Source organism: Drosophila santomea, chromosome 3L (genome assembly GCF_016746245.2).
Source record: "Drosophila santomea strain STO CAGO 1482 chromosome 3L, Prin_Dsan_1.1, whole genome shotgun sequence".
Lineage (NCBI taxonomy): Eukaryota > Metazoa > Arthropoda > Insecta > Diptera > Drosophilidae > Drosophila > Drosophila santomea.
In genome coordinates this window covers 22,789,828-22,806,047 of record NC_053018.2, presented here as the reverse complement: position 1 = coordinate 22,806,047, position 16,220 = coordinate 22,789,828, and the positions used below count along the sequence as shown (strand labels likewise).

General features: G+C 46.0%; 1 protein-coding gene across 1 annotated transcript in view; it reads left to right on the top strand.

Annotated features, from left to right (window-relative positions):
* The window catches only part of LOC120447824 (target of Myb protein 1), a 48,692-nt gene extending 39,694 nt beyond the window's left edge, over positions 1–8,998 (top strand). Inside the window, exon 4 of the mRNA XM_039629407.1 lies at positions 8,637–8,998. Within this exon, the coding sequence (XP_039485341.1) occupies positions 8,637–8,998 (362 nt within the window). The remainder of the gene's footprint in view (positions 1–8,636) is intronic.
* The last annotated feature ends 7,222 nt before the right edge of the window (positions 8,999–16,220 follow it).

Sequence of the window (16,220 nt, the reverse complement as noted above, 5' to 3'; positions counted from 1 at the left end):
TTTATTAAATGCATTGGAATAAGCGCAGCCCTCGAAGGAGCCGAAGAATCGGGGGCAGATAAAAGTCCTGCGAGCTTTCTCACATGTGGCAGTGGTAGAGCCAGTGGAGGGATAAACTTTGAGCCAAGTGAATTTGGTGCTAAGCTCAAGTAAGAGATTCGATGCCAGCAAAAAAAGAGGATTGCTAATGCACTCAAAGAAGAAGCATAAGCGGGGGAAGTGAAATGAGATGGGTGGTTGCTGAGAAGGAGCATTTCTCCTCTCGGAACCAAAAACTTGCCACATAAATATCTCCGTCGAACAGGCAAAGGCCTTTACAGATTATCATTTATTTATTTTCTGTTTTCCCTGCATTCTGCTTTTCATTTGCCCCCAGCTCACAGCATTCCCACTCCGATAATCGAAGGCAAGAATCAAATTATGCTAGAATTGAGATTGATTTTTTATTCAATTTTAATGCGACAAATGCAGGCAGATAAACAGACGACAGCTTCGAGGACACACATGGCCCGAAGTCTCTGGCTCCGATCCGGACGCATCCTCCATCTCGGAACACGTGGCCCGAAATGGGGTGTACATGGGGGCGGTGACTGGGAAATTACGGCGGCGGTAGCACATTACAGCGTAAATCGATTAGCTTCTATCAGCCCGTGCTTCATCGTGTGTGGCGTCTGTGTTGTCACTGATTGACACTTGAAGCGTTTTTTTCTCCTGCTGTTTGCTGTTTGCTGATGCTGCTCCACATCCAACTTCCCCCCCACCCCGCACCAGCATCTCAGGGGCCATTGATATGCGTCCTGAGCACTCGACTCCGAGCGACGTCGAGGCCAGGCTTCATCTAATAAGCACCCGTACATAACTCCACTGCCGGGGAGCCATCTAGGTACACATACGGATTTTCCTGAGCTGGGCAAATTGGTTGGATGGCTCTTTTATCGGGAGGCGACCTCGATTTCCAGCATAAATTGAAAGGAAATTAAAACTTGAGTGTGGGGAAATGAGCCCTCCTTGAGCTGCAGCGGAAATTGTTATGTGATAATTGGGTATAGCGATTCTATCGATCTGCGCCAGAACTTAGCCACAAAGTGGGCCAAAGGTGCCGCATCTATGGGAATCTAATACATCTGGCCTTGCTGTTTGTCAAAGAGATTATCCCGCTTCCTGCTTGGGCACAAAATTACATTTCAATTTGGATCACTTCACATCATCAACGCACCGGGAACCACCAGTCAACAGAATCTGCTGAGCAAATACTCAAAGCCTCATCCTCTGAACAAACTACAATCACGCGGGGGTAAATATGACAGTTTTGCAGAGACTCGGCCAGGGCGGGTTTTGATCAGAGCGTAAGGTATAATTTAATAGAAATCAAAGGAAAAATGCGTTACGAATTCGGGAACGAATGAGCCAAAACTGCGAGACATACGGCCATTTCAGGATAGTCGACGGGTTAGGGGATGAGTGATCGGTCTGATGAGTTTTGGGGCTGATGAAATCAATTGTCTTGGCAACAGACGCGGCAATCCCATTGTGCAATATTGCGCGCTTTAAAGCGAACGAATTTCGCTGCCTTCCCTTTGTATTCCAATTAAAAGGGTTTGTGCCGAAAGGATTCACTTTATTGAGGGTTGGCTTGGGCTCTGCCTTAGGAATTATTCCCTCCGCAGTGCCTCGACCATCAGCCATCCAGCCGACTCGCGCCATCGTCCCACCTGAAGATCCAAGTCGAGTTTTACGCTCCGCTCGTTTGGCAATTTGTTGTCGCGGCTGTTGACTTTGTCATTTCCCTTTTCCCCTTTCCGGAACTCAGCTGTCTTCACTTATTTTCCTCTTTTTTCGGTGCTTGCACTTTCAACCTAATGCTTTAATTCTTCGACTTTCACTGCTCGAAATGGTTGACATTATTTTTTGACGTCGCCAAATCCGCGTCCTCATCTGCGCCTTTCTGGCTTTCACCCACTCATCGTGTCAAATTATGTTTGGTTTGGCTTTTGCTTTATTTTCGGGCCCTTCGTGGGAAACTTTGCTAGGAACATGTCGAATTCTCATCAGCATCGTTCTTTTGACTGCCCAGGCTTGTCTGCTCGTAATTATCAGCCTAATGAATCAAGTGTACTCGCTCGTAACTAATTGATATGAGAAAGGTCTGCTCTCTGGTCTTTGATAGTTTCCTGATTCTATTCCACGTGGGGGTTGACTCGATGGAAATCATACCCTGCGCGTGTGCTTTCTGCAAAGGGTAGTTCGCAATTCACGATGATTTGCATGTGAATTTTCTCCATAAGCATATGATCATATTCGACAGCCAAGCAGGGGAAATTTGATAAGAATTAAAAACTGGCGAAGGTAATTGCCTGTAGCTTCTGTGAACTTTTTTAAATGGATTTTCGTAATTTTGCCCTCCTTTTGTTCTTATGCTCCGCAACTGGCCCCAGGGATTTCTCGGAAGCTTGTTAAGCGACTTTCCGCATGCTCAGGTGGTAATTGGTGATGACGATGAAAATGATGTCGACTTGTTCCTTGCTGATGACTTTCGGCTCCCTGGAGTATTTGCCAGTAATAACTGCGATTGTATTTGTATTTATTGTTGTTTACCGGTGGAAGATTCCTGAAATTGCAGAAGAAAAGCGAAAGCAGAAGCAGAAGGGGCCGCGGAAAAACTTTAACTAAGCCGAACGAGCGGCGCCGGCAATCAATTTCCATTTTTAAGCCCTTTGCCGGGAACAACGTTTTTAATTAATCGTCGGATTACCAGGAGCTGCCGGACTCTGGACGTGGCTGCTGCCCAGGGCAGCGGTTTATGCTCATCCCTTTCCATCCAGCTGTCCATTTTTTCCATTATCTGTGCCATTTATTCTATTTTTGTCGCACAACTCAACTAAACGAGCGACAAATTGCCGACGAGCATCGGCCAAGTGTCGGCATCATCCTCTGGCCATGATGAACTTCCATTGTCCCTCGCCGGCACTGCGGCGGCTTAATCCTTCCACGCTTTGTGTCATCGGCGCGAGTTCTCCGTCCTCCACTTTGATGGATTTTTCAGCCATAGTTGCCCCTCGGACATCGGGCTCCGGTTTTTCAGCCATATGGCCATATGGCCACAAGTGTCATGGCGAACATCGGGAAGAGTGCTGGTTGCATTCATTTCGTTTTACTCGCATTGTGGTTTCTGTTCCGTGCGCTCCGAAAATCTGTTTTGAAAACCAATAAATCAGATTTATTGGCCGCCATTTCTCCACCCACTGCGCTTATATGACTGTCTCTCTTCATTTACGTTTTAAGCTCGGATTTTTCTCTGTGGGTATGGGAGGTTTACTCTGCGGCTCTATCAATTCCAGGAAGTTGACGCAAAGTACAGGATTAAAAGCTGATAAATGGTACCAGCTACGGCAGCGGTATCATGCATGAATGGAAATCGATGTGGGGATATGTCAACATATACTCCTGGTTGGTGTTCCGCCAACAACTTCATGACCCCCATTAGCAACCCGGTTGGCTGCCGCCAATTATCATCATCAAGGTCCATCAGTTGCCATCAAAGCGTTGTCATAAATTACAGAAGGTGCTAAGAGACACACGAACGAAGTAAAATTGCTAGAGATAATAACACATTTCCCACACCTCCTTCGGGTCATCTCCGAACCTGAATCAGGGATGCTAGCAACCAGTCGACGATGTCATCATCACCATCGTCGTTAAAGGCCCAAATCCGCGCTCTGGGCAATGTTATTGTAACAATCGACACCCAGCGCGTTAAAAGCACACATATATACCAGAGTTGATTGCAGGGGACGGAGTGGTTCTACATGACCCGTGGCGTATTTCGGCTTTGACCACCGTCCCCTCTTGTTGCCAATCTCATTCCATTCCCATTCCGAACAGCATTCCCATTCCCACTGCCATCTCTCCATGGGGGTGTTGACAATTCAAACGCAATAATTGCGACTGAGAACCGCACAACGCTCGGCGGGACTCGTAGCTCCGATGGCGATTTGAGTTGGGATTGGCGAAAGGTGTGGCGCGCTCGTTACGCGGTGTTTGACACAATGTCAGCTTCTGTAATAAGTCTCTAGCCGTAAAAAGAGGAAACATGCTCGTGCTGATGGCAGTTGCAGCTCGCTTTGATCTCCGCTCCAGGGTAGTTCTAGTTCATCCTGGGCCGACAAGCCGCACACCCCGTGTGCGGCCCAGGCGAGACGCAGTTTTAATGATGGCTCACCCCGAATTTGGTAGTGGCGGCTCTCTGGTTTCTGATTTTTGATCCTGTTACCCATTGTGTCCATTGTTCGCACACTGAAACGCGCACCGCGTTCATCATTTGCGTGGCTCGGTTTTTTCCACATCAACTTCTTTATTTCGGTGTTTATTATTAGCCTGGCAAATACATCCGCAAGGCAAAGTCGAAACGCCAGCCGGCGATGCTTTTCTAGCCTTTTCAGTTTCTGTCGACTTGGCAGCAATTGTGTCTGAACGTCGGTGAATGTCGGTTTAATGAGTTGAATATGTCAATGAATACCGGGCGGCTAGCGGTCATTAGCATTTCGGAATTACGCAAAATTTTTGATAAAAGGAAAGCGCACTTCCAGTGGGGAGGCGGTCGCCTGCAAGGTTACAAATGATGTGAGGGATAGAACATTATTATCAGGATCCAAACTCTCATTTAGAATGAAAAATATTTGGTGCGGTTTACTTTCGAACAGCGCATTGCTTTTCTTTAGGGGTCTTTGTTGTTTTAAAACCATTTGGTTAACAATTTCGAGCTAAAATAAGTTTTACGTAATAGAGGATCTTTTGATATATAAAACATTTTCTTATCGATAGAATATGTACATCTTTTAATGTATTAATAAGGTCTAATTCAAATTAATTTTTCTCAGAAATGCTAATATTAAAACTTTTGCGTTAAAGGTGCATATTATAACACCTCGTTAAGAGGTGTTGTGTTTTAATATCTGATTCTCTGTTAGTTGTTCTTTTAATCACCATTTAATAAAAAGTACCACACAATAAAAAGTATAATATGGGGCGATTAATTAAAAGAAACTTTTGGAAAACAAGCACATATGTTCAAGGACTGTTTAAATAATTATGCCCCGCAGAGGCACTGAATGATCGCAACGAAAACGCAATACATACTGGCATATTGCACAAAGGGAGGACTGCCGTCCAAGTGGGTTACTTATAGAATTGAACGCGCCGCCGCTGGCAAGGACGAACTTATGAGCAGGACTCTACTTATCGGAGCGTTATCTGCCCGCTGCCGGTGCTCAGCAAACCGCGAAATCGAATCCATAGATCAGCGGACGGGTGAAAAAACAGAACTGATTCAACTCGCGCTAATAAATGAAGAAAGGGAGCCCGAATGTTTGCCATTGCTTTGACATGTTTGACAACAATGGTGAACGGAGGGCGAGTGCGGGAGGGGCACCTTAAGCTGCTGACAAATGCGATTGCCTCTGAAAATTGAAAACAACAATCCGTCGGCGGAGGGATGCAACCCTTAAGTCGAGTCCTGCGAGGTCCTGCCTGGGCATTTGCATTGATTTCAATTAATTCGCTTGTTGTGTCATTTCCGATCCTTTGCGAGTGTTGTTCGGATTGCGTGGATGTAATTGATATTTGGCTTGGCTGGGTTTGCAGGCTCAGACTGGTGAGAGTCAAGTGCCTGCACCCCTGACTACCCAGTGCAAATTATGTAAATGCCAAACAAGCATTAGAGGCCAGCGGTGCCCTTCGCCCCACCTCTAATCCTGGTTGGAATTATTCAAGCGGATAACTTCTGCGCCGTCTTCGCTCAGCTGTGCGAATTTCCTAGCCACGCAGGATGCGTCGGGGTGACAACGACCAACTGTCACTGACAGCTTCACTGCCATCAGCCAGGACAACAAGGTGTTTGCGGCCCTAGCTTGGCTGCGATTTCCCAAACGAAAGGATGAGTCAGCGGCATTCACATTCGCACTCGCATTCGAATTTCCCCAGTGCTTTTAGTTTTGTGAATTTCAAATGCCAGGACATCTGTTCAAGTGTTTTTGGATCAGTCCCAATCCTCAAGCAATTTTAATGCGCTTAGTTCTAAAAGCGTGTCTAAGTGGCACGGAACTTAAAGAACTGTGATTCGGTGAGCATACTCACCCTAATTTCCCATAATTGCTGCCATTTGAATGCCCAATTTAAAACAATTTAGGGAGTGTGACTATTATTAGTAAGTATTGATTGGGCCGTGCGTGTGAATACGAAGTGGTATTCATGAATCGTTGATGGGCTGCGACTGCCTCAGGAATATTAATTTTGGAGGACATTAAATATTTATGTAGGATTTGTCCTTAGTTTATAGAATTCTTTGAGCACGGGTTAATCGGCTTAAAAAGTTGTACTCTCGGAGGTCTTTATTTTTGTACACAAAGTTTTTTCCCCAGCAACTTGCCTTGGCTTTCATTTCGGGTTCCCAGTTCCCTGTTAATTGTTAATTGGCTGCATCGATTGTTAATTGCTCCAGTTGTTGTTGGTGGGTACCTGATTGGGGCATTGTGAATGAAAAGTTTTGAGTGCTTTCGTCTGGCGAAAGTTTGTGGCGAAACAAAGGGAGCTTCGCCAGCGGATTGATTGGTTGGTGAATTAATTACGTGCATTGCCCAAGATTACATAATCCCCCGTGGCATTTCATCCCCAGCACCAAACTTAACTTGAACTTTTCCCACACACATCCCTCTTCGTCCCCTGAGTTATGCCCCATTTCTGCTAGAAAATGTTCCGTTGATAATCCTGAAAAATAGAATACTATTCGCCACTGTCCAAAGATCCCCAAAAGGCCCATTCCCAGTCTCGTTTCCAGCCATTGCCCGTTTATACGATTTTTATTTATTTTGCTTTTAACAAAATTTGGCAAATTTACACTTCGCTGGCACGGCAGCAAACAACAACAGCACATCCACAACGGCCGGCCATCCAATTCCGATTGCGATTCCCGCCCCACTTACAGGGCAGCCTGATTGCGCCATGGCCCCATAAATAAGGGCAACATTCAATGCAAATTGGACTATTTACGCAAATTTTATTGCCACACAATTTTTACACATTTATTTTGTTTTTGTTGCCGCTAGTTTCCCTTGCCACATGGAGACGCAAATGCTTTATTCCTTTGTTGTTGCCCATACTTTGTTGCCTCAGTGGAGTTGGTGCCCCAAGCGTCTACTGAATGAGGCCATTTGGGTGAAGCTCTCTTGCCTTCCGCTGGGCCGACAATTTGGCTTCTTTGTTGTTCGTTTCCCTGTCCCGCATCGTCTCGACTCCAAGTTGAACCCTTTCTGCCTCATCGAATTATGCGATTTGTGTCATTATTCCCTCGCTAAACGAGGCAAATTTGCCTCTCCCCATCTGAAGTCGCTGGGTGGCCGAATGTGTTTTTTATTGACATTTAGACGCGTCGCAGATTTGGCCCTGCCTCATCCGGTTGATTCCAGTTGGCCTAGCTTCTGTCATAAAGCCGCCTACGGTGGGGATTTACCAATAAATTCGATCTAGTGAAAATTTATTGCCATTGCTTTTTAAACCGCGACGCGTGCTGTCTCTGAATTTTTATCTCCAGGAAATTGACATTGATGGCTTGCCGACGAGCAAGTAGAACTGACCTTTAAAGCGGGAAATGTTCAGTGAATGGGTAATTGTTTGGATTTAATCGTTTGATGGGGGGGAGGCATAAAGTACGAATGGGATTTAGTTTGTGGCTGATCAAATCGCTCCTAATCAGTCAAATAGAGTACAATTAGTTTCGCCTTGGATTCTTCCATTAATAACAACCAACCCGAACATATCAGCCCCGAAATGAACAAAGTTATTAGCTTGTTATCTTTTGCACTTTATATTTACACAGTTGGCTCCCAAAAGCTGAACAAATCAGTGTAAAATCCAACCGAAAAGGGCCGAAAGGAGGCAATCTCCCACCCCCAACGAGCAGTTTACCCCTAATTTTGTCGCTTGTGTTGCTTAAAATTCAAACAATGTGTTGATGCCTTCACACCAACCAAAACATGCATAATTAATATGCAAAGAGCGGCAACAACCACTACAACAACAACCACAATGGCAGGAACAGCCGGCAAGGAGCAACTTTTCCGAGCGAGTTGCTTGTGGAAAATTGAAAGAGTTAGCATAATTTTTCTGTGGGCATCGGAGGGGACGGGGGGCATAGGCCGAGGCCGAGGCGACACTTTGCTTTTTGCCTGCTTCATTATCACAGCTTCCGCGTCAACATTATTTCCGCAAAACAACATCAATGGGGGTTGGGAGTTGGGGGTGGTTGTTATTGCCATGCATAATTCACATGAGAAAAGCAACAATGGGCGACGACAATGAGCGGAGGAAAAGTGAAAACCTCAAACCTTTACGAGCTAACTGCGAAAATGCTTTAATTGAAGCGAACCCTCACAAACACATAGACACTCACACACCACGGCGCTCATTTGCATATTTCAATGCATGCAATTAGGCGCAAGGAGGAGGGGAGTCACGGCCTGAAGGCGGGCCAGCAGCAACTGCCATGACATGGAAAAAAGTTCCGCTCCCCCCCTTACCCTTACTGACTTCTCAGTACCTCCATCAGGCCCCTTTTGACATTTCATACTCTCTTCTTCTTTCAGCCAAGTCCCGGCATTTCACGGTCAACGGTCTTCTGAGTGCCAATAACACGCTCCAGCAGCAGCAGAACCAATACAACCTGCAGCCATCGAATGACAGTCGCAACATCTACAACAATCCCTATATTCCGCCGCAGCAGCAGCAGCAACAGCAGCAACAGCAGCAACAGCTGCAGCAGCAGACGCAGCAGCGCACCGCCCACCTGTTCAAGGCCCTAGCTGCCTCCGCTGGCGGCACCAACACCCTGACCCATCCCTACGACTTCTCCAACTCATCGTCCTCTCCCAACGCCAACAATGAGCACCAGGGATCATCCTCGTCGGAAGCGGACAACGCCTTCCTAACTCATAATAACGGTGAGTAGTGTACTTTCAGAGCGATTGGAGTATTTATTTGGTATATGTATATGATGTTTATATGCATATGTTGAATGGACTTCGCACCAGGTGTGCGTCTCGCGATTCATTGTTAATTTATTATTGGTTAATATGGGCAGAATTAAAAGCAAATGAAAATCTTTAACTAATCCCAACGTAGGTAAAAAATCTCAGCTGCTGTCTGTATACAAATAAAAGCACAACTGTCAATTCGCAATTTCAGCGTTCTTTAATATAAATAAAACAAAACCGTTTTAAAGTGACATATTTGACGATTTTACACAGTTCAGCTAGTTAAAGTTTTATTTCTCCGACTTTGGAGTAAATATAGAAATTGAGAACTGCGCGGATGGTTGCATTATATGCAGGACTGCAAATTGAATTAGGAGACTCGTGCAATTAAAAACACAACTTTGCGGAACTTCCAAGTAATATTTCCTTTTCCTGAACCTTCGCAATGAATCAGGGGGCAGCGGACGGTGGAACTTGTTCACCTGCCCAGTTGGATGCCAGCTTGCCATAATTTGCACGCAATTTGCATTTCAAGTGGCCAATTCCCCTCCCACCCTGCTCGCAACACCTTAAGTTGGGCACTGGTCGGGCATCTCTCCTTCTAATTACGTCTCACAAAAAGTGCTCGGTGGCCGTAGCTCAAGTCAGCTTCAGTCTCAGGAGCTGAAACATGGCTCTAACTGGGCGCCCAGTCCGGCGGCAGTAAGTAAAATTTATGTGAGTGCTTATAATTTGTAAAAGTAAACGAACCGGAGAGCGGACCCCGTCAGAGCAAGAGGTAAACGAGAGTTTGTTTAGCAACAAATTACGCAGGAAGCGCTTGGAAAAGTGTGCGGAGTGCGGTCCTCAGATTTATGTGGGTGCAGTTAGCGAATGCGGGAATCAGGATCATCGCCATGATTATCCGGGAATTGAATCATCACCGAGCTCAGTAAGATATTCCAATCGGATGTTTCAGTGTTTACCGCTTAAAGCTGTTCTGAAATGAGAAGCTACTCCTGCCAGATCCCTTTCTATCTATCGTTTGCTCAACTTCCGAGAAGCAGCATCGTATTCCTGCCATTGTTGGCTTCGCTTCTTAGGAGGGCCATAAAATGTGGCAAAGTGCAATTGCCTGGCAGGCCAGGACTGAGGCGTAGGTCGAGCAGACGCCACCAGTTATGCAATAAAAATCATTAAAAAATATAAAAATGAAAGCGGCCAACTTAACAAGCAGACAGCTGTCCCGCCCCTCGTCCGCCGAAGGACGGATCCGATGGAGCCGTGAGAAAGGAATTGAAAAAATCATGGCAGGCGCTGCAAGATGCATCGTCCTCGTAACCGGGAAGTAGTAACAAGTAACAGAAAACTAAACGAGCGCCCAGCGCCATAAACTTAAATCACGATTAAAAGTGTGATTATCCTTGTGGCGCTACAAATCGCCGCCGCTGCAGCTGACAACCCGGAGGACCAGGACGAAGCTACCGCCTGTCCTTTGGCTTCCCTGGTTCCGTGGCTGCCCTGTCTGCCCTGTCTGCCCGACTCTCTTCCGTTGTTGCAGTTGTCTGATTTTATATCTTTACAACCAGGCGCGGCTGTGGATGAGCAGACAAAGATGCTCTCTACGCTGCATCCTTGCTATATTCCCAGAATAGTGGCCGACTGTGTTGCTTGGCGTGTTTTGTTTTGGCTTGGGGATTATCCTTGGCTGACTAGTTTGGCTACATGACATTGCCGAGGATACCGAAAGCTATGTTTATTTTTAAAGCCTTAAAGAGCAGGCCATTCAATTAATCGTATATAATTAACTCCACACTTACGGCGACTACCTTTTACAAAATATTCCAGGAAACTCGTTTGATTTTTTTGGTCGATTGACAAAAAACGAACGCATGGGACCCAGAAGTAAAGCCGACGCTAAACCCTTTTTTGCAGTCACAAATCTTGGCATTATTTTCCGCTCACATCGTAAATAACGAGAGCTGAGATTGGAGCATTGCATATGTCGAGAATGCTGTCCGTCAAGTTTAGGGCTTTTTGCCGGGGTCCTCCCCTTAACTGTCAATTGTTCGATAGATATTTACCAATTTTACAGTCGTCCCTGGCTTGTCGAGCCTCGATTTTACTGCAAACACAAAGGCAAATGCAAATAAACGCCGGCGAAAATGGGTCTAGAACAAAGGAGCAGTCAGGGGTGGCTCGGCCACTCGGCTTATCACAATTGACCCATCGCACGCCTTTGGTCGGCTGTCTGTCTGGACATTGGTTTAAGAACCCCTTCCCCTTTCCTCCCCCTATCACTCCAGTCTGTCGAAACGAACAATTGACTCTCGTATTTCACTGATGAACTTAACTTATGTCAAAATATGCGATAAGTAATCCTTTTTAGCCCCGACATTCGACATCGGCCCACGCAGGCCCAGTCACTTGTCCGCCCTTTCGTCCATCCGCTCAGAATCTTTGAACCTTTCGCCTGTGCAAATATTTTCTTTACAGCAATAATTCTATTGCGGGACGGGGAGTGTGCTGGAAATAGCTATTTCTGTACATTTGTCACGAAATCTAAAACAAAAAGTGTATTTATGTTTTCTTTGCCCAGCATTGAAGACTCGTAATGAATTGTGACAGGAGACTGACAGATGGGAGAGCAAGTGGTCAAGATGTGACTTTGTTTGGGTTTCATTTGCCCGTAGCTCTAGTTCCGAAAGATACATAAGCATTTGATAGCGACAATTTCATGGTTCCGCTTCATTTGCAGGATGCTGCCAGGAAGAGGGGCACACATCCATCTATCCGAGGCCTGCCTTATCGATGGGGCATCACTCTTGTCAGCCATCATTCCCCCAAGCTCAACGCCGAGATTCTCAATTAGGATAATCTTCGAATGACTAAGCAAATATTGGCAAAATTCGAAAATTCGATGCGGACTAGGCCCGGCTCTAAACGCATCGGTCACGAGGCGAAGGCCCTGCCAAGTGTGTTTCTTTTACTTATATAATGTTCCGCATTGCCAGATGAAATGCGTCTCTGGGGGACCATGGGCCACCATGCGCGGGGTGGAGAGATGCGGGGACAGGGACAAGGGTGCATCCCCTATTATATGCACATAAAAATAAATTCCAAGACTTTATTATGCCCATGTTCTTGTCATTGTCGATGTGTGTGGAATGGACTGTGTTTTGTAGGGCTTTCTGTCCCTGTTGTTTTGGGGTCCGGAGCTCAGTGCTCAGTGCTCGGTGTTCGGTATTCGGGAGACCTGCAATTGCAATTGTTGTTGACTGAACCCACGGAGGGTTGGACGAGGGCGCTGGTCTGGGGATGGTAAGAGTGAGGAAGGTTTGTGGTGCAGGGGGCAATTTCCATTTGTTTGTGCCCTAGACTGCAGACTGTGTTTAATTTTTCGCAAATGTTCAATTGAATAACATGGGATTAACGCTTCATTGGCTTTTCTGCTGTGTCAGATTTATATTTAGTTAGTCAATTTTGGATTATTGAGTACAGTTTGGCATGAGCTTTGGCGAACGATAACGGCACCCTACCCTAAGCCCTATTTCTCTCCACCAAACTTTCGAACAAGTTTTCTGGCTTTCCATCTCCAATCATGTGTTACTTCGTTTTTGCTTTTGTCGAATCGGCAAAGTCTACTGGAGCACAGCCGCCCACGGCTGGCAAACAAACAAAATGGCAGCCTGATGCACCGAAAGTAATAGACAAAAAGTGCAGCCGCCTTTTAGGCGGTCGGCCGACTCAGAGTGCGCGCCAAACGGGCGGCAGTTGAAAAGTTCTCCGTAGATGTAGATGGTTATTGATAACTGAAAGTGGCTTCTGGCCCTAAGAGCTCCTAAGTGTATGCCTCAAATATTGTGCAACTGTAATTTGGTAATCTCAAGCACACCACACCACACACACCCAGGGCAAAAGGACCAAGCTGGAAAAGGGGACGGGAACTGCACAAACTGCACAAAGTGACTTTTCAATCTCCATTGAGATGACAAAATTTTGCTTTCAACTGCTGGCCAAGCACTTGAGCAGGTCTTTTGGTCGATGTCAAGTGGGATGTTGTGGTCAGGCCATTATAACTTATAACTGGGACGGCCTCAATCCACTTCTTGGTCCTTCCATTTTGCAAATGAAATGCAAGCTTACATCGTATCAATTTAAATCAAATGAAGTGCAATTTGTACCATCTCATCCTTCACTTTAGACTGGGCTGCCTGCTCACAAGACCCAGTTAAAGGACAAAAGTGCTTGGGGCAAAGCATTCCAGCGTTAAGTTAAGTGCCGAAAACTTTAACACACTTTTCGACTTTAGTTATGAACTTGCCTGACTACAATTCGGTGACCGGCCGTTGACATAGTTATGCGTGGACCAGGCACGTCCAAGTGCGAAAGTTGCAGCTCATTACGTGGCCTGCAGCACAAACGGGGTGGGCAGTTTCTGACCACCAGTGTTGTGTGCAAATTAGAATCCTTGCGCCCTATGTACTTTAAGTGAGCAGATAAAAGATGCGATGGGTCCTGAAACCCCACGCATGTCCCTCGACACACCTGACCAATTTGCGCTTTTGACCCCTCCGCTGGCGAAAACGATGCCAGCAATTTAATGAGCTGCCATTTATATAAAAAGGAGCAAAGTAGCCAAGTGTGGGTGCCGGTAGTCGGCAGCCGGGAACCAGGGGCTGGGGGCGGACAAATATTTAACAACGTCGGTGGACTTTCTCCCGGACCCAGACAGACACACAAATGGAAGGACTCAGGGCACTCACATGGCTCCTGCGTCCCTCTGTTCATCTTTTCTACTCGACTGTGATTCATGCAGAGCAGCAACGGCAGCAGCTGGCCATAAAAATGGCTTAAAATGATCATCATAAACGTTGAGTGAGCAAATATTGCAATAAAAGTAAATGACTGAAGGACGTCGTAAAATATTTATACGTGAGCTGCTCGCACGGCCACCTGCGAAGATGTAGCACATCTCACAATGAGTGGGGGAGCTCGAGGAGTCATGAATACCATAAAAGCGTCGAGCGAATGCTAGGAAATTAAGGTTCTGCCAAAAGAAATGTGCTTAGCGCGCGAAAAGCGAGGATAGGATAGGTTTGACCCAGTAAGTGCAGAGGTACTCCTTGATAGGATTCCTAAGGCCTCGAAAAACATGCAACGTTCCACCCTAAGGGCATTCTAATACAGTTCAGTACAAATTTTGTTATAGTGCACTTTATGGTGCAAGTTTCGGCTATAAAACGAGCGTTTTACGATAGTTGCAATTGGGACTCGCCCAAAGCTTTGCTCCTCTAGGTGGTGTTGTTGAAAAAGCTGAGCCGTTAAAGACTGAAAGCATCCCAATCACAATGTCAGTTAACAGTAGTAGTGAAAGTCTGCTTCCGCTTGAGTTCAAATTAGCCCCACTGAACTATCTGCACGCATTTAACTACCATTTCCTTCTCTTGGCTTCTCTGATTTCTGTGGACTTAAAAAGCCCATCGTTTACTTTTTGACAACAGCCGGTTACTCGTCGGCCTGTTGAGAAATGGTAATGTTTTTCGGAATCATCAGATGTAGTTCGCTTCTCAAAAGGGGTTGTAGCTCTGCTCTTTCGACCACTTCTCCGTATGTTCACTCTCTCTCTGGGCGTCTGCAAGCTACCCCTGTTTGCTGTAGATTGCAGAAGCTTCGTCAAGTTTAATTTTCCCCTCTCTGCTCAGGGGTAGTTAGATAAATTCTGTTAACATTGCAACCCCTGCCAGCCCTTATTATTCATGTCCTTTTGAATGCTATAGGGGTTTTCTGTAAATAAAATGTAAAACTAGTAGTCCTTTGCAATTCAGAAGATAGTTTCACAATTGTGCTGCATACGACCAACTCATAAAATGTAGCATATTGTATTAGACATTTTCTTAAAAAACAAGTTTTTTTTTAAATTATTTAATAAGAAGAGATGAATGAATTGAGGAAAATACTTCCCCATACGCCATTGTCAAATGTAGTTACATTTTACTAGGAAGAGTAAAATAATCTAACCGTTTACATCCCCTAACCGCCATTCCAACGGCGCCTAGTCCCCTCCCAAAGCTTCCGAAGTTCACCAATAGGTTTAAGCTCCCTGTTATCAGCAGTTTTAGGGGAGACACCTAACAGCAAAGCTGAGCAAAAGCTCCTCGGGGGCGGGACGGCATCTCCTGCAGAGTGCTGCTCCGTAGGACTCCGGACTGATGCTCATTAATGGGTGCTGCAAGGCAGACGCCGCCGTCGACCGAGGACTTACACAATGAGCGATAGCTTTTACACTCTTGCTGCACACTTTTGAGCGCTGCGCTGCTATTTCGGCTTTTGCATAACTTTTATTGTTAAAAACACAGCTGGCCGAATTCGGGCAAAGAGCGCCGACGAGCCGAGGCGGAGGTGCCGACGAGAGCAGAACGCGGAAGTGGACTCGCTCGTAGCCGACTGTTGCTCATCTCCCGACGACGCCATTGTCCGTGCACCGTGCCTGAGTATGTGAGTGTGTGTGTGTGTGTGTGCGTGTATCTGCGTCCTGCGGACGTGTCCTGAAAGCTGGAGCTAGCAATGCGGCCGGTAGTCGCATCGCCGCATCTGGCTAACGCCGCCATAAAACGCAACGCATTCAATGTGGCAAGCGCAACAATGAGCTGTTTCTGCCGCTGCTGTTGCTCCTGCTGCTCTTCGCTGTATCCTTTGAAATCGTCCTAGTCGCAGTCGCAGTCGAAGTCGTTTGTCGGGTCGTGTGTATGCAATTGTGCATTAATTTTATTTGCTGTCCGGCCTAGAAACCCAACTAAAGCCAGCTTGTGGGCTTCGACAATCGCAATTTGAAAGCCAATGTGCCAGCGGCAGTAACTCTAGTCCAGTTCAATGAACAAATGTGAAAAGAAAAGCCAAATTATTACGTTTTGGCGCCAAAAAGTTCGACACGCATCTGCGAGTGTTAGAGTGTATGCGAGTTAGTGTATAATTTTTGAGAAGCATGTGGCTAAAAAAATAAAGTCCGCTAGACAGTTGGCACCGCTAACTGCTTTCTGATACCTCCGCCAAAGCTGGTAAGCCTTCTTCTTTGGCGTTCAGCAATTGGTTCACGATATAGGAATGTTCGCTTGGCTATAACAAATTGAAATCAGTGCGTACTCGCAATGCGCTACCTAATTATTCCTTTAAAAACCGTATATTGGCTGCCTAATGAATGACTTTCATTATCTGATC